The sequence below is a fragment of the Epargyreus clarus genome, unplaced genomic scaffold (assembly GCF_041222505.1).
Source record: "Epargyreus clarus isolate Ecla_fem2 unplaced genomic scaffold, WU_Ecla_fem_2.2 ptg000005l, whole genome shotgun sequence".
NCBI classification, from domain to species: Eukaryota; Metazoa; Arthropoda; class Insecta; order Lepidoptera; family Hesperiidae; genus Epargyreus; species Epargyreus clarus.
In genome coordinates this window covers 10,018,425-10,035,000 of record NW_027332213.1, presented here as the reverse complement: position 1 = coordinate 10,035,000, position 16,576 = coordinate 10,018,425, and the positions used below count along the sequence as shown (strand labels likewise).

Genomic DNA, 16,576 nt, shown 5'->3' with positions numbered 1-16,576 from the left:
TGCCGCCGCTTCTGAAGACTAAGTTAAAAGACCCATTCTAAATATAAAATTCTCGTGTCACAATGTTAGTTACCGTACTCCTCCGAAACGGCTTTACCGATTTTCACCAAATTTTGTATGTATCTTCAGTAGGTCTGAGAATCGGCTACTATTACCCCTAAGTGATAAGGGTGTTCACCCTTAACATTTTTCGTTTTGTTTGCCGGGTCAGCTAGTATTAGTATATAAAAGCCTTAAAAACAGAAAATGACAACTATATACCGCTGTTAAAAGACAAAAAATAATATCAAACCAAAGACTATCTTGAAAATATTGGTCTAAAATGAAGTCCTCAATTCTACGAACATTGTTCACATTCATACGACACCATTAACTACATAAAAGACCACCATCCAATAGTCGAAAAGCAATAAGCCGTTATCGGTTATCAGTTCGTAATTTCACGTATTGTAATGACCGATTTATAGATAATGGGGCAATGGCTAACATCACGACTAGCTGAGTGTAGAGTAGGCGCAAATAAAACTGCGAATAAAAAATAATCGCGCCATTGTATTCAAAACGTACAGGCAGTTTAGTGGTGTAATAGAGAGCCGTTTTTGTGTACTAAGTGGACCTCACGTGGCTACCTACTAGTGTTGTATACGTTGTGGACAGGTCTAGTAATGTCCTAGGTTAGGTCTGTTTGGTGTTTTGATGTTGTGACGTATGTGTGCCCAAGGCTGTGTCACAGCTGTTTACTGCTTTTTTATACGGTAACATTAAAGTATAACGTTTTCAGTAGTTATAGATAATGTAAGATATTTAAACTAGCTGGATGAGGAAAGCTACCGGGCTCAGTGGACTAACGTGGGCTGAAGATGATGAAGATGGAGATATTTAAAAACTTAGTTCATTTTAGCTGCAATTGCGTACTTTAATACTTCCCAAATTTAATGGTGGATTAGAAACCTCTGTCGGTTATTATGCTGTACAGAAAAGTGGCTCTTCCTATACAAAATACGTCCTAAGGATGCAGATATTAATTAAGCATGAGAATGTATTTTTTTTAATTAATTTTATATACTGAGTTATAGTAAATCTTTTTTAATTCCCATAATTATTTATAACCTACACATACCTCGATATCTTCTATATAAAAATAATTATTTTACCAATTGCGCTTGTCAAAATAAAAGAGACACAATATAAGAAAATAGAACAACTATGCGTATTTTGATTTTTAAAAGCAACATATTAAAATATTATTTTTCATAGCTTGATAATTTATTACTAAGTTATATTACCTATACGTACTATATTATGTTTAATCAAATTTTAGTAAAATGTAATAAGTAGTAGGAATATATTTTTGTACCAGATCAGTGTAAAAAATTCAAAACCGAGGTAATTACTTGTAATATCTTTATGTAGAGTTGATTATATAATAAAAAGCGTTTGTTTAATTGTTTTCATGATTTTTTTTTAAGTGAATAAATTCGGACTATTAAGTAATTACCTATATAGGTATATAATTGATATTCATGAAATACGAAAAAATGAAAAAAAGATTTCTGTTTTTTTTATAAGCTACATAGGATTAGGTAATAGCGATTATATATTATGATTTTAACTTTTAAGTTTAGATAGGTATTATTTTTTAAAGTAGGTGAGTTAATAACTATATTAACTTACCTACTTAAATTTTTTTTTATCATAGGTACATAATAAAATATTTAAAAAGTACATTTTTATATATTATTAGGTTACATATTAGGTATTGTAATATTTTATAGATTAGTGTAAATACCTACTTATGTAAGTACCCTACATTATAGCGTAGGTGTAGAGGTACCATACCTAAATATAGCTCAGGTACTTTTTATTATCTCTGGCTCTACTCAATTTAACCGAATTGTGAAAATTTTCTTCTTATATACTTGGATTATTTTATATACCTACCTATGTACTTATGTAAAGTTAATTAAAGTCGAGTTAAATAATTTAACGTTAACTGTAGGTATTATGTGCCGTCGGCAAATATACACATAGGTAGATACTTAAGTGTTCCGTCGCTGATATTTCTTGGCACCTAACTCTACATTGTATCAATGCAATTTTAATCAAATTAAAATAAATAGTTGCTTATTGTTTATAATAAACAATATTGTCATTGACCTATTAATGATATTAATGATTATTACGATTTAAATCCTTATATACTTTAACCTCATTACATTAATAACATTTCAAAGAAATCTAGAAGTCGTTATGTAGTTCGAACATATGAAATCTAAATTTATATGCCTCATATCAATTCATAATAAACGTTCAATTGCCAATAAAAGTAATAAATATGTTTTATTTTATTACGCTTATATTGTTACTGTTGTGATAATTATTTTTATATTTAATATAAATTGTGCAATAATAAATCAAAATGAATTCTTAATTATTGTAGAGAAAGTCAAATGTTTGCATTTAAGAGTCTCTACCTAATTCCAATAGGATTTTAATAGGTCGATAGTATTTAAAATACTTAATGTTTAACAATAATATATTCGTTACTCGTTAAATCGGTAAACTTATTGGTAATATTTATTATTATTCGATGTTAATCGATTTTAATTATATATATTGTTATTTAACACCCTATAGGTAGGTGAGATTACCTAAACATACCTGTGCGTATATTTATTTATACAGCAATTAAATTTGATTTTTATGTGTATAATTGAGTGACATCATTACTTATTGATGAGAATATAAGTATACATGCATATAGGTATCACATATTTATGTATATAGAGCTAATTACCTAAGGTAGTACCTATTAAGTACCTAATTATTTATTAGAATTAGGTTTATAGACCTACCTACCTTTCTAAACCAATAGGTAGGTACCTACTAGCTACTACAGGTACAAGAAAATGCAATTAAAAATCATAAGCAAATTAAAATAATGAGTAGCAAACAATCAATACAACAAATAATTATAGGTAATGAGGAATCAATGGGTATTTTGTGTATAAGAAAATCCAATTTGAAGGACAAAAATAAACGAAAATCAAGATAATCTATCTACGAACCTACTTCATTATTTTTTGACTTCAAAGATAAATTATGAATCTAAAACTACCACAAACACAACAAACTACAAACAACTTTCCTATTTCAGATACGAAGCCACCACAGGGCGGGAAAATAAACAAATCATGCAAGAAGGATTAAAACATTTACCAGTGATAGACATCCAGGGGTAGCGGGGTATGTCGGGGAGAGGCTGGGCCGAGGGCTGCGAGCAGGCCGCTCCCATGGCGTCCACGGAGGCAGCAGATGCCGCTGAAGCTGCGGAGGCAGCCGCCTGGTGGTAGAACTGTGCGGCCGCCGCCATGCTGGCCGACGCCGCCGACACCGCGGCCCCGCCGTTGTGCTGCCCCAGCGCGTAGTTCACCATGGGGTCCGCGCCCACCGCGGCCGGGTAGCGGCAACTCTTGTCGTCCGCTGACAGCCCGCCCCCGGTCGGGAACGGCACCGTCCCGCCGAACTGCTGGTGATGCGACACGTAAGGGTACATCCTGGAGGGCGCCCCCGGCGACGCCGACGACGAGGACGAGGAGCGCTGCGGGCTCCCGGCGCCCGGCGAGCCGGCCCCTAGCGCCGCCGCCCCCAGCCCTCCCGACAGCGACGACGACAGCGACGTCGACAGCGACGACGACAGCGAGGACGACAGCGACGCCTCGATGGGCGATGCCCCGGCACCCGCGAATAGGTTCTGGTGGTGGAACTGCTGGTGGTACTTCGGGAGCATGCTATCGATGATGAACTTGGAACTCATCGCTCGGCGGCGACGCGGCGCGCGACGATCGCCTCGCGGGAGATGCGTTTATCGCCGGCGATTCGGATCGATTCTCGCGCGTGCACCTCTACTATGGCCGCGGATCGTTTATGACCCGCGTATGAGGCTCTACGACTCTGAATTCCCCGTCGTGGCGAGCGTTACCGCTGCCGCGCGCCGCGCGCGAGATGGCGAAACGGAGCACGTGCGTGCGAGCGAGACGCGACATTGAGAGGGGCGACGCGCCGGAACCCTCTCCGTCTCATTAATTCCTACCTGCGTGGCTTATATTAGAAAGAGATAAAAGCTATTCGCTAACGACCATTCTGCCAGCCATTGTTCGTAATGGCGCCGGGCCCCCCGCTCCCCCGCGCCCGGCTCGTCTACGCCAATAGTGATCCGGTGCAGAACATTCACCACCAATCACAAACCATTCCGGCACTTCTAGCTGTCAAAGTGAACGGCATCAAGCAAAAGAGTGCCAATACATTTATTTCTCACATTTTTTTTAAATAATGACTTTTATCTAAAAGTAATTAACAGTTTAAGTACTCACTACTTACAAGTACGTCGTTAAAATTTAAACACAACACATTAATTACTCACTTAATACATACCGAGCAATAAATTGTTATAAACATGTAGTAAGTTATGTAATCATAGTACAGGTACCTTACTGTATATCCGTCTGACTTATTATAATAAGTTTAATTTAATATTTTTTCACATTACTTAAATATAAAAATATACATGGAATATAAAAACGTTTTATTTTTATTTTTTAAAACTATTATGTTTATTTTTATACAAGCATTAGTTTCATTTGATCAACGTACAATAAACATTACAATACAAATATGAGAACAAAAATAATTAACTTCCAAAATAAATAGTAACTTGCACAGATTTGTGTTACACCGGCCACGTGGTCGGACGGGTATACTGCGTCCCGCTCCGACAAACATTCCCCTCCTTGTCGCACGTTTCATTCATCCCCGTAGGTCGTAACCACACTGAGCACGTGTGCAATAACAAACTTTACGACGATTTAAATAAAACCGTTTATTGCGTGAGAATTTTATTTATTTACAACACTTTTGATTGTCGCTTGTGTTTAGTGCATGGTTTTTATAGGCTTAACTTGCCTTTTCAGCTTTATCAGGTCGGTGGTATGGTGGTGTGGCAGTGGAACATTGCATAAGTATAGGTTTTATGTTGTTATTGTGATGTTTATGCCGTAAACGTATAGGAACCATGATATGGATAGTTAAGGTCATTCGTTTAACGATGGGGGCAATTTTTATTGATACTTAATTGTTTTACAGTTGTTAACAGTAAAGGTTAATGACGCCTCATTTTATTTGATATGAATGCTTATAGAGAAGCGCTTAAACCAGTTTTTGTACGGCAGCTCAAATAAATTTGCCTCGAGACGTGAGGCAAATATAGAGTATGACGATACAATGGTAGAGTTCGTACACAGAAGCAATTATACGTTAATAAAATATTCGCTCATAATATTTAGGGTAATATGTAGGCTAGAAAAAATCTCGTAGAGTATTAAACCTATAAATATAAATATAATAAGGTATCAATCTACCGATATCATATTAAATTAAATTGTAGATAAAAAAATATAATATGGGTACCTATTTTTTATTCCATTCAATATTCCATTTAATAAATTAAAAAAATTAAGAAAGACCAAAAAACATTTAAAACAAGTAGGTAATTGGTAACAAATATTCATTTTTTATCTATCAGATAATATTTTTTTTATTGACAACATATTTTTTACTTGAACAGACAGGCTGGTGACCATAATAAAATAAGAGGAAGGTAACAACATTGGGTTCAGAATCAGTCCAAAAATGGACCTCTAAAGAGTAATAGTTGAATGTACAAAATGACTCTACCATCATATTTGAATGCAAATAATAGGTGCTGATGGTATTAAAAAAATACCAAATTTTAAATATTAAGCTACCATCACATTTTTTTTAAAGATGGAGTTTTATGTTTCTTTCGCCGCTTCTTCTCCATAACGAAACACCTTGTGAGGTAGTGGTAGCTGTATTGACATTCAAAAAGTGCTCTGTAAAGAACCTATTTTGAATAAAACATTTTCATTTTATTTGAAAAAAATTTTTTTTTATTCTTCATACAACTTAAAAATAATATTATATCTAACTTAGTATACTTAAGTAACTTAATATCTGCCTACATATGTAATAGGCGAATTCAAGCTGGAAAATTCTTCTGCATTAACTTGTTTTGAATCCGGTCAGGTAACATTCTTATTAGCTAGTTTAGGTAATTATTTTAAGAGTTTAAATGTGTCCAATTGACTATATGCGTACTTACGTACGCAAGTGCGTATTTCTTACTAGAATAGGTAGTTAAATGCTTAGAGGAATTAAAAATCATATTATTTTTGGGTAATTGGGTACCTACTAAATGCTCGTACATTACCTGTGGGTCAATCTGGGTGACATTCTTTTGTAACAGTTATTTTTTATTGAACCTAGCATGCATATGTAGTTGCTCAACTGATATTTGATAAGAGGTTGTTGTCTTATTGGGGTAGTTACTAACTATAGATACGAAATTGCAGACACTTAATTATTAAATTATTATAATTATACTCTATTGGTTTTCGGTGCACTTATTATATTGGTAATGACTAATTAAGTACGTTATTTTTTTATTATTGTACCATACGTTTAAAGTAGAGCTTTTATGAGTGTTAAGGCATTTTCTCAAAGAGGTCCGGAAATTCCTCAGAATTGGAATTGGAATGAGAATTAGTCATCTCTATAAAACACACGTACGAACCAGACCTTATAATCTGCCGAGGTCAGTTAACATGAATGGCATCTCACTTTCTACAGTGCTCTACCTACTGTATGAGGAGTGAACAGCTTTATACTGGGCTAATATATTTCTTTTCTAAGAATGAAAGTAGTCTTTCATCAATATGCTTCCATAAAAATGGATACAAAATTCTTATTAGACTTTTTTTTTGTGCAATTAAAACATTTAAAAAGCATGTGGTCCATCTGATGGTAAGTAAGTAAGAATGGTAAGCAATTGCCACTCATAGACAGCTATAATCTATCAAAATAATACTGAAATCTTCGCTCAGTCAGTGCTTGGTTACCTGAGAACTAAGTTGGAATGCCTCGTATGACTCTACTTTCACATCAACATATTTTATTATCTAAAATGTAAAATTTTCATACATGTGTAAAAACAATTTTACATACCATAATGTTCAGTAAGCTGTTATTACTAGGTACCCATAAGCAAGAGAAAGGCACAGAATCCTATATCAGGCAGAATATAAACGTTGATCGTAAAATCTTTAAAGCTTCGCGTACGAATAGGCCAAGTAGTTAGGAGTTATGTTCAATGTACCAATAAATAATTAACTTCAAATAGTCAGGTAAAATTCGCTTCGAGGTAAAGAAACGCCGACAGGCCATCACGCCCCGTTTTATGGAGGATCGATGTATAGAGGCCATCGTGAGGCCACAAAGTCGCAAGTGGGCGGGGCAAGTGTCCATCGTAAAAGTTCTCGACTCCTGAGGAAATTTACAACTATCGCCTGTGAGATTTAACGAGCAGTTTATAGATCCAACGCTTTAAAATTCGATGTAAACTTATTTTGTCACTCCGAAACGGCCATCAAGCCGTAAAAGTGACTGACGATTACACTAATTGTGCAATTGGTGATACAAGTTTAAATTCTATTTGCGACCAATAAACTGGACCATTTTAAATTTATTTCTTGTGTGATTCTGAACGTTTGTGGGCAGCCTTATTTAAAACTCTTAGTAGATTTATAGGTAACTATATCGAATTAGAGATTGTAGATAAAGATAAAAATAGGTGTTGGGAAATAAGAAAAACAAGGAATTTCAGAAAGTGTTTAGACATTTTCATTATGATTACCCAGTCCTTTACGTAATGGCATATCTAAAGCAATAACATTAATATTTTTTAAATATATACAATACAGGTATGTTAGTATTTTTTGTTAAAATTTTAGCCGATGGATTTATTTTGCAATATATTTAGTTAAATTATCTAAGTAATTGTAACTTACCCCTCAAGTTGCATCAAAACCTGAAACAAAAAAAAACATGTATATATTAGAAACTATCGGATTTTTCGATAAATACAGATTGTGTATGTAAGTTTTAAAAATACTTAAAACGCTAACAAAAATGCATCCATATTAACTAATTATTATCCTACTTCTGGGTAAGGGTCTAATTCCACTAAGAGAAACTCATAATCTACCAGGCTAGTTAGTGTTGATTGGTAGAGTTCAAAAACCTTCCGTTATGCAGAACTCTTAAGCTTTGCTCTTTGGTTTGATCGACATGTTCTTCTTCACTGATAAATACGTAATATGTAATTAATTTATAATTAGTACTTTCCGAAAAGCACCTAACAACGAATCTCTAACTTGAAATTCATAGATACATACTATTCTATCATTGCTGGCAACATAACTTTATCATTATATACAGGTCAAGAATTATTCTTTGAATAAAATATCTAATAAGTAACAAATATTTGTCAAGTTAGGCCTGGTGAAAAAATATGAGATGAGGATGTACAATGTAAAAGTGCAATTAGACTCTATATGGATCTTCCACCATGTCAGACATGTTTTCAATTCAACTCTGACCAGGTAAAATAAGCCAAGATAAATTTATATTTCAGTCTGAGTCTTGGTGTTTCTTTGACTACCCATTTTTGTTTGCATGACAACCATATTAATTGGAAAATTAGTATAAGGCTATGAATGTGGAAAGAAAATTTACAAAAACCTAGCATCATGTCAGTCAAGTGCAGATTCAAACGGAGGCCAAACACCTTGCGATCAAGCTTTGTTTCCTTAACGGCTCGCTTTAATTATTACAATTTCTTACTTATGTCGGCCGCAGCAGTAGGTAAATTATTTAACAGTCATTTTGGCAAAAATATTAATAACATTAACATCATTCGCACCATATAAACTTAACAGTGGGTTACTGATATAAATATTAGATCGCTAGTATGCGATAACAATCTTATTCGAAATAATTATAATAATATCAGATTTATCAATGTATAATTGTTTTATTATGTTAATTTACGAAAAAATTTACATAATTATTGCTATGATGGAAGAAAACTACATTTAATTGTGAATGTCTTTAACACTTTATGAGTATTCATTTGTATAGTAAATTCAATCATAATTTAAAAATCACATTCTGGTCTATGAAGATTTTAGATAAAATACATTTTGGAAGGCATTACGTACGTAAATAGAAAGTAAAAATATCATCAAATAGAAGTCCTACTAGAGCTTTTCTAGTAATAGATACAACTACATAATACGTACCAATATTTATTAAGCAATTCAAGTCGTGTACAAGAAGGGGGGTCGTAGGAAATTTTAATTTCACGTCTAGAGGCGGGCGGGGGCGCGGAAATTTGTGTGGCATAATAAGTGAGATTGTTGCGAAATTTGCTACAAGAAAAAGAAAGAGGGCCCGCACCGCACTAGCGCGACGGGTGTTATGTGGATCAACCTGTCGGAATAAAGTAAGGTGTTTAATAGATGAATAGAATGTTGTTATGTTGTTAAAATATATTGCTAACCTGTGTTGCTTATTTATGTATGTCAATATATTGCCGACAGATTTGTCTATTTACCTATTGCAAACATGTGTTGCCAGCTTAACTTATCAGTTTATTTATTTATTTTATAAGTTAGCCATCAATTTTACACTAAAAGTAATATAAAAAAATACTCAACACATAGTGCAACACAAAGTGCACAACAAATTACAGACAAACACAGCGTGCATAACATTTTTAACATTAGTTCATTGGGTAAATTGTTAGTGGAAATAAATTAAATTTTACAAAAAAATCTGATGATTCATTACTTCATTATAAAAAAAACTTACATGTAAAAAATATTAAGGAAATTGATGTATTGAGATGAGACGAATATGATAATTTTAATGTCAACCTATGTTTTAGACATCTGGGGGCACGGCAGAGCCCCACCAAGTCGAAATTTTTTTTTCCTAACTTGGCCGCAACTACTTTTATGCCCCACTGCCGAGCACGCGTCCTATAAATAGTTATTTATTATTAATACCTAATAATTTACCTACAACCGATATCCGAAAATAATATGCTGGTTGCCATATTATTCATTATTAAGATTTAGTGTACATTTGGAACTAATAGGTTTAGCTAATTATAATATAATGTAACTAATTATAACAAATAATATAACATGAACACAAAGAGATCTCTCGAGCATGAAGTTTTATTCAAGATGTTTTTCTAGGCATAGATAATAATCTTAATCGTATTCAGGTTTACAAATACAACGTGGTCTAGTTTTACCACCTGCTACATTTTATAGGACGACAACTGGGAATGTTCAATCATTTGCAACTACCGACCAATTGAACTCATTTCACACGACCTTCTATCATATTTCTGTGATAGTAGAGGTTGGAATTTAAATTTGAAATGATCTATAGAATATATCTATAGAATATGGCACCAGTGTTCATTTACCACCAGACGGACTGCAAGCCCGTTTGCTCATACAATCTTATGAAGTTTTTTTTAACCATGTGTCTTATTGTTATTCATATTTGAGAGCTAACACGTAGTTGATCTATTTTTACATTCTTTACTTTTATACACTACTGTAGTGGGCAAAAATGTCACATACCTACTCCGGTGTCACTCCCACGACATCGGATATCATTTGAAAGTTTTGCCCTCGTCAAAAAAAAAGTTAATATATTTTTAATGAATAGCTACTCGTATTTGCTTTCAAAAACTAGGCACTATAGCTAGTACGTGTCTCCTCCATGAATAGTCCATATTCATAAGACTCAACATATCACGCGCAACAAAAAAAAATAGAAAACAATATTAAATTCCCTAATCTTATCCACACAACGCTAATGTTAGGCAGCGGGCGCACGTGTAAGTGGCAGCTTCAATATTTATGTGCAATTTTTCCCGCGGCCCCCCTCGCCCCTCGTGATAAAGGATGCAGCCGCTTCCCGCCAACCGCACCCAAATTGCGGATAGATGGATCCCTTGGATACATAACAATTATAAATAGGTAAAACAGCCTGTGAGCAACAAGAATCTTGTTACCTGTTCACATACTCGTAAATGTAGGAGAAATGCCTTGCTTGACTTACATAGGAGGCGAACATCTTGAACTTCAGGAGTTGTTAAACCCCTGGTTTATATGGATTTGGCTACATGTTAATGGGTAGCAGTGACTACTTACCACCAGATAGAATGCGTGTTCGTTGACTACTTCAATGTTATAAAAAATTACCTTCGATCTAGAGTTGCAGAACAAACGATGAAAGCCTATTTCTGCCTTTAATTGTGGTATAAAAACATTACATCTTAGTCCTCAGGATGGCCACCAATAGTACCAATACACCGAGCTATATGTCATTGACTTTAGACAGGACATTAGGTACTCTTGTTTTATCTTGATTCTGATATAGATATATGGGTGGTAATAACCACTTCACATAACCAAATGATGCTTATATGTTATTTTTTCGGTTGCCATTCTGTTCATGTGGGTGGGTCCACATGAGGCATTCCAACTTAGTCGTCCAGGGTAGGTATGCATTTGTGATCTTCTTCAGGAATAACACATGTCCTATTTGAATTTGATGTGCTTGGGCTGCAGTGGCCATTCTTCACCGGGAGAGTTGTATTTTTTTAGCTATGATGTTACCATTATGTAAAAAGAGCGAACAAAAAACACAACGCGCTCTCTCTACACGAAAAATCATGAAAGAACTAAAACTGTAATTCACTCATAGTATAACACGAGAAGTAGCCATTAGAGAAAAATATTCCACGACAATACCGCTATAACTATCATTTCTCAATCTACGTAGTGACTGTAGCAGTAATATTATTCAAATAAAAACAATTTCAATTTGTTCCCAAATTGAAACAGAGAGCAGGCGGCGTGTTATTACATTTGGGCGGAGGTTAGCTGCGGTAGAGCGTGTAAAGTGCCGATAGAGCCTTCCCACCCGGCCGTCTCATTGCCTATAACACCAGCTTCGGGCTTTCCTCAAAAGCCTCCGAGAACGCCTCAAATTTAGCGACTTTTCGCTCTCAATACTTTTACGGGACATTTAGACGCTATATACGTCGAGAATGTATGTTCGTCATTTTTCTCTGTCGCTTTTGTACGTACAAAATATAGTTTTGTATAGTCGAGTCATAACAATGTCTTGTCATCCGCTCACAAAAGGGTGGTATGGCGGAAAACGTGATAATCAAGGTAGGCATTTTTTATTTAGCGAAACACGCCGTTCCACGATGTTTCCTTTAGATAGAGCCCTCGTTCAATCGATAGATCAAATCGTCCGATTTTGTTCTTCGTTGCCTTTTTGTAACGTTTTGGGTATTTCGCGTTTTGTTGAAATTTTATACCAATTTGCTTTTTTGTCGACAATTTCGTTATGAGTGATATACTAATGTAATGTGAATTGAATAGGAACCACTTACCGTTTTTATTCTAAAAAAATATTTAAAAAATGCATATTTTTTATTAAAGGTAGCCATCCAAAAGTCACCCAAAGATGGTAGTGACCACATATTTCAACGATACTTCAAAAAAAATTGTGACTTTATGGAAGAAAAAGTTAAATTTATCCGTCTATCAAGTCTCGCTTAGTAAATACGTGTCATTTAAATTTTAAATTACGACATTACCATCTTAATTACTTCTTATAATAACATCGTTTGTACTTGTACCGTTCAGGTTTAAAGGGGTTACAAAGCATATGGAATAAATAACGCTTGCGATACGATAAAATTCGCCGCAAAGAACCAGAATAGACATCTAGATTAATCCATAATTACCTAGCGGCGAATCGAACCTGGAACTTAGTTGCACGGATGTGAGTAGTCACTTGGACATAGTTATCATATTCGTGGTCAGTAGCGATTACTAATCACCATGTAAATTTGATACTTGTTTCCTCCCTTACTCGTATAAAAAGTTAAACCCAAAAAAGTCATTGATTCTAATGAAATTCTCGGATAAGGTGTAAAATTCTCGAAAGTATGCAGTTAACTTGTATACTATACGTCGTATAGATAATTAAGGGATTATTCTGATAAAAGTTGAATGCCTATTATAAAGTACATAGTGACATGTAAAAACTTTTAAATTCTCCGCTAATGAACTGTTTTTCAAAATTACAATCCAAGCACATTAACATTTTATCGGTCGAACGCATGGACATAATTATTTCAAAGAGCATCGTGGGTGGTAAGTACCTTTTGGATTTAAAAATAACACCATATTTTTCTTACATTTTGTAAAAAAATCATATTTGTAATTGAGATAACGATATGGCTTAATGTTGTACCGAGAAATGTTTATGGTACATATGTTAGGGTATCCCCATATCTATCGAAGTGAAATCGGTTGGGGCAAATTGGATAAATAATCAATAACAACTTCGTACGAATCTCATAAAAGGTTGTATCTCGACTGATCTGAGACTAAACTTAAACACATTGAATTCGTCTTTTGAATATAAAGACCTCGATCTTCTGGGTGCCAGTCCCAATAGAGACGTAGTATTATAGGCAGGTGTGATGATAACATAAAATGTAGGTATTTTAATACCTTACGTACATCACAGATACCACATTCAAAAGAGCGACCCCTGTGTATGTATAAAAAATATAGTGCCTCTGGTACTATGTTTTTAATATACCTGTGTGTAAGAATACTATAAAAGACTTGGTGTCAACGATATGTTAGTGTACACAGCACCAGTCACATCAAATTATCAATGACGTCATTTACACAGTCAAGTTATAGACACAAACGATGTCAACCCGACTCAAGCCGATTTTGCGATAACATGTACGGGGAGCCCCTTAGACGATTTTATTTTTAAATAAATTTTGTATTCATAAACAGATCACTACAAGATTTTTTTTTATGACATGTGTCTATTAATATACATTAAGTATTTGTGTTTGATGATTCGCTAAAGATGGTAGTGTATAGTAAATACGCACATACTAAAATAATGAAAAATAGCGAAATAAGTAATTTAAATTGCATTTAACCGAACCAAATAAAAATGAATTTTAGAAGAAATATATGATACGAGTATTTAAATAATTATTAGATAAGTACGAGTACATAGTTGCTACTTATACGTGGCAAATATCAGACTCTAGGTAGAATATTCCTAGCTAACATGTACGCAATGAACTCGTACGTAGCCCTTGGTACTGCAGAATTTGCAATAGTAGAGCCATCTCTGTATCCGCAACTGAACTAAGTAGTCTACTAACCTTTGCAAAAACACCCCTTTGACACAACCGTGATAGGCTCATCATTTTGAATGTAAAAAATAGAAAAGTCAAGTTATTAAAATTGAGTGACTTTTATCTTTTAGAATTTTGCTTTTTGCACGAATTTTGCAGTCTCTGAAAAACGTTGGGAAGTTTTAGAACATTGGGCATTGGTAAGAACGCCATCTTGCGGAGGGTGTTTGCACTATCTCGCGAGCTCGGGTGGTGCATAAGACTGCAGTTGCGCCCTCACTCGGGATGCATAGAAAATTCAGTTTCGTCTTTGTCTACACTTCGTTCGCAAAACTTCATCACATCAGTCTGCCAAAAATTATATTTTTTCATCTATAAATATGATATTTTAAAGTTATTTTTAATCTTATTCTTCATAGTTCATAGAACTTTATTTTGTAAGGGGCCCAAAGTAATTTTTATAATACTTATATTAGGTGGAATTATTTTAAAATTATTTGAGAAGTATACGATTTGGTATATATTGAATAAAAAAAACATATAAAGAAAAAAATAACATTTTTCTTTTTTTTCTAATTATATTTCCCTACAACAAAATACTTTTGTAAATAAATTGATATAAAAAAGTTGCAAATAATTTTCGAGGTCGTTTACGAATATTTCGCTGACCCTAAAACAGGCCAAGAGGATGTGACCTCAAGCGGAAGAGACACAAGGATCGTTAGACCGGTTGGAACAAAGAACCTTCATTTAGGTTGGGTGGGAATTAGGGAAAACTGTAATAGTATCAAAGTATCTCACATACATAAGTGCTTATAGGCTGCGTGGTATTGTTTAGAGTAATACAAAATTTTCAGATTTTGGAGATGATATTCAAACCCAATAAAAGGTCCGAGGTTAAAGCTCACGCACTCAGCTCTGATTTATAAATGTTATGGGCATATTAGAAATTGTTTATCACTTGCTATAACGGCGAACGAAAACGTGATGAAACTTGCACACCTGGGGGGTGACTACCATCTCTTAACACAATATTATTTTAATCATACTTTTATTTGTTTGCAGGAAATTTTACTTTTTAAACAAAATATGACAATTTCAGTTGGTTTTATACAATGGATAAGCGAAAAATTAATAACGGTTTAAGTTTGTTCAACTGTGTATGACGGAATATTTACTGTTACTATTACTGTTTTAAGAGGAAATAAAACTTTCCTGAACTATTATGATTTTTAAAAGATGGTGGTAGGCCCTCAGAGTTCTAGTGGACTACTACTTTAGCTCACGGGCTACGATCCTCTCACTATGACCACCCAGCAGTGGGACATTAATAGCGACGACGTCGATTGATATTTAGAAACATGTATAGGGATTACTTTGTTTCCTTCATTTTTCTTCGTTCTATTTATCACCTTTCTCTCGATTTACTATTATTGCCATCTGCCTTTGTTTTCAGCCACGTGTAGAACTTCGTGTAAGGTGTTGAAATTGGTGATCTGATCATACAGCATTGGTTTTCGCCCCAAGGGCCTCTTATTCTCCATTTTTTCGGTTGACAGAAGCTTTTCTAAGCTTTCTAAGTTTGTTAATTAGTTAATATAGTTTTTTTTCGCCTGTGTATTAAGAATACGTGTTTAAAAATAAAAGTTGTTTAAAAATAAGCGTCGTGTTTGTTTATTTTAGAAATCCCACATATTGATTTGGTTTAAAATTTCAATTGTATCTGTCTCTAAAATCTTATCTGCAGAACTATTATGTTTATTTAGCTAGTAGGGATTAGTTAAGTATATTAAAAGAATCACATGTACTAAATTATATTCGAAAAAAATACAGACGAATTGAGAATTTCTTTCCTTTGAAGTCAGTTAAAAAAAAATATATCCACGTAGAAACAATACAAAGACATAATAATATTAAGTTAACTATAACTTAACAATATTAAATTTTGAAGGTGGTAGAACCCTTTGTGGTTCGACTTCGGCGGCAACCACCGCCACACCTACTCGTATTTCTACCTAATAACAACAGTGTTAGGCTGCTGTGTTCCGTTTTGAAGGGTGTGATAAGGGAGACAGGTAGCAGCGCACCTGTGGCCGACCTCAGGTAGGAATATGTAATCCTATCTGGGGTTGATTACAGATGTCCATGGGCGGCAGTAGCCACTTACCATCAGGTGGACTGCGAGCTCGTCTGCTACTCCTATATTATAAAAAAAAACTAGTTGCATATATAGCTAATATTCACCGCAAATTTGTTTCCGAAAAAAATATCAACAATTCCCGTTAACATCTGTTTGTGGAAAGTGATAATATTCTTATGACTTCGTAACGCATTGCGCCCCCGTACACCGCGGCGCGCGCCTAGGTGTCGTGCAAACGT

The 16,576-nt window shown here is 34.5% G+C and overlaps 1 protein-coding gene across 4 annotated transcripts in view; it reads right to left on the bottom strand.

Annotated features, from left to right (window-relative positions):
* abd-A (abdominal A) overlaps nucleotides 1-4,243 on the bottom strand; it is a 52,982-nt gene extending 48,739 nt beyond the window's left edge. For 2 of the 4 annotated variants that reach the window (XM_073073132.1, XM_073073134.1), the window contains exon 1: nucleotides 3,220-4,243. In XM_073073132.1, the coding sequence (XP_072929233.1) occupies nucleotides 3,220-3,817 (598 nt within the window). In that variant the 5' untranslated portion in view covers nucleotides 3,818-4,243. The remainder of the gene's footprint in view (nucleotides 1-3,219) is intronic. The other 2 variants (XM_073073133.1, XM_073073131.1) reach the window with 2 other exon arrangements.
* Nucleotides 4,244-16,576: the final 12,333 nt, after the last annotated feature.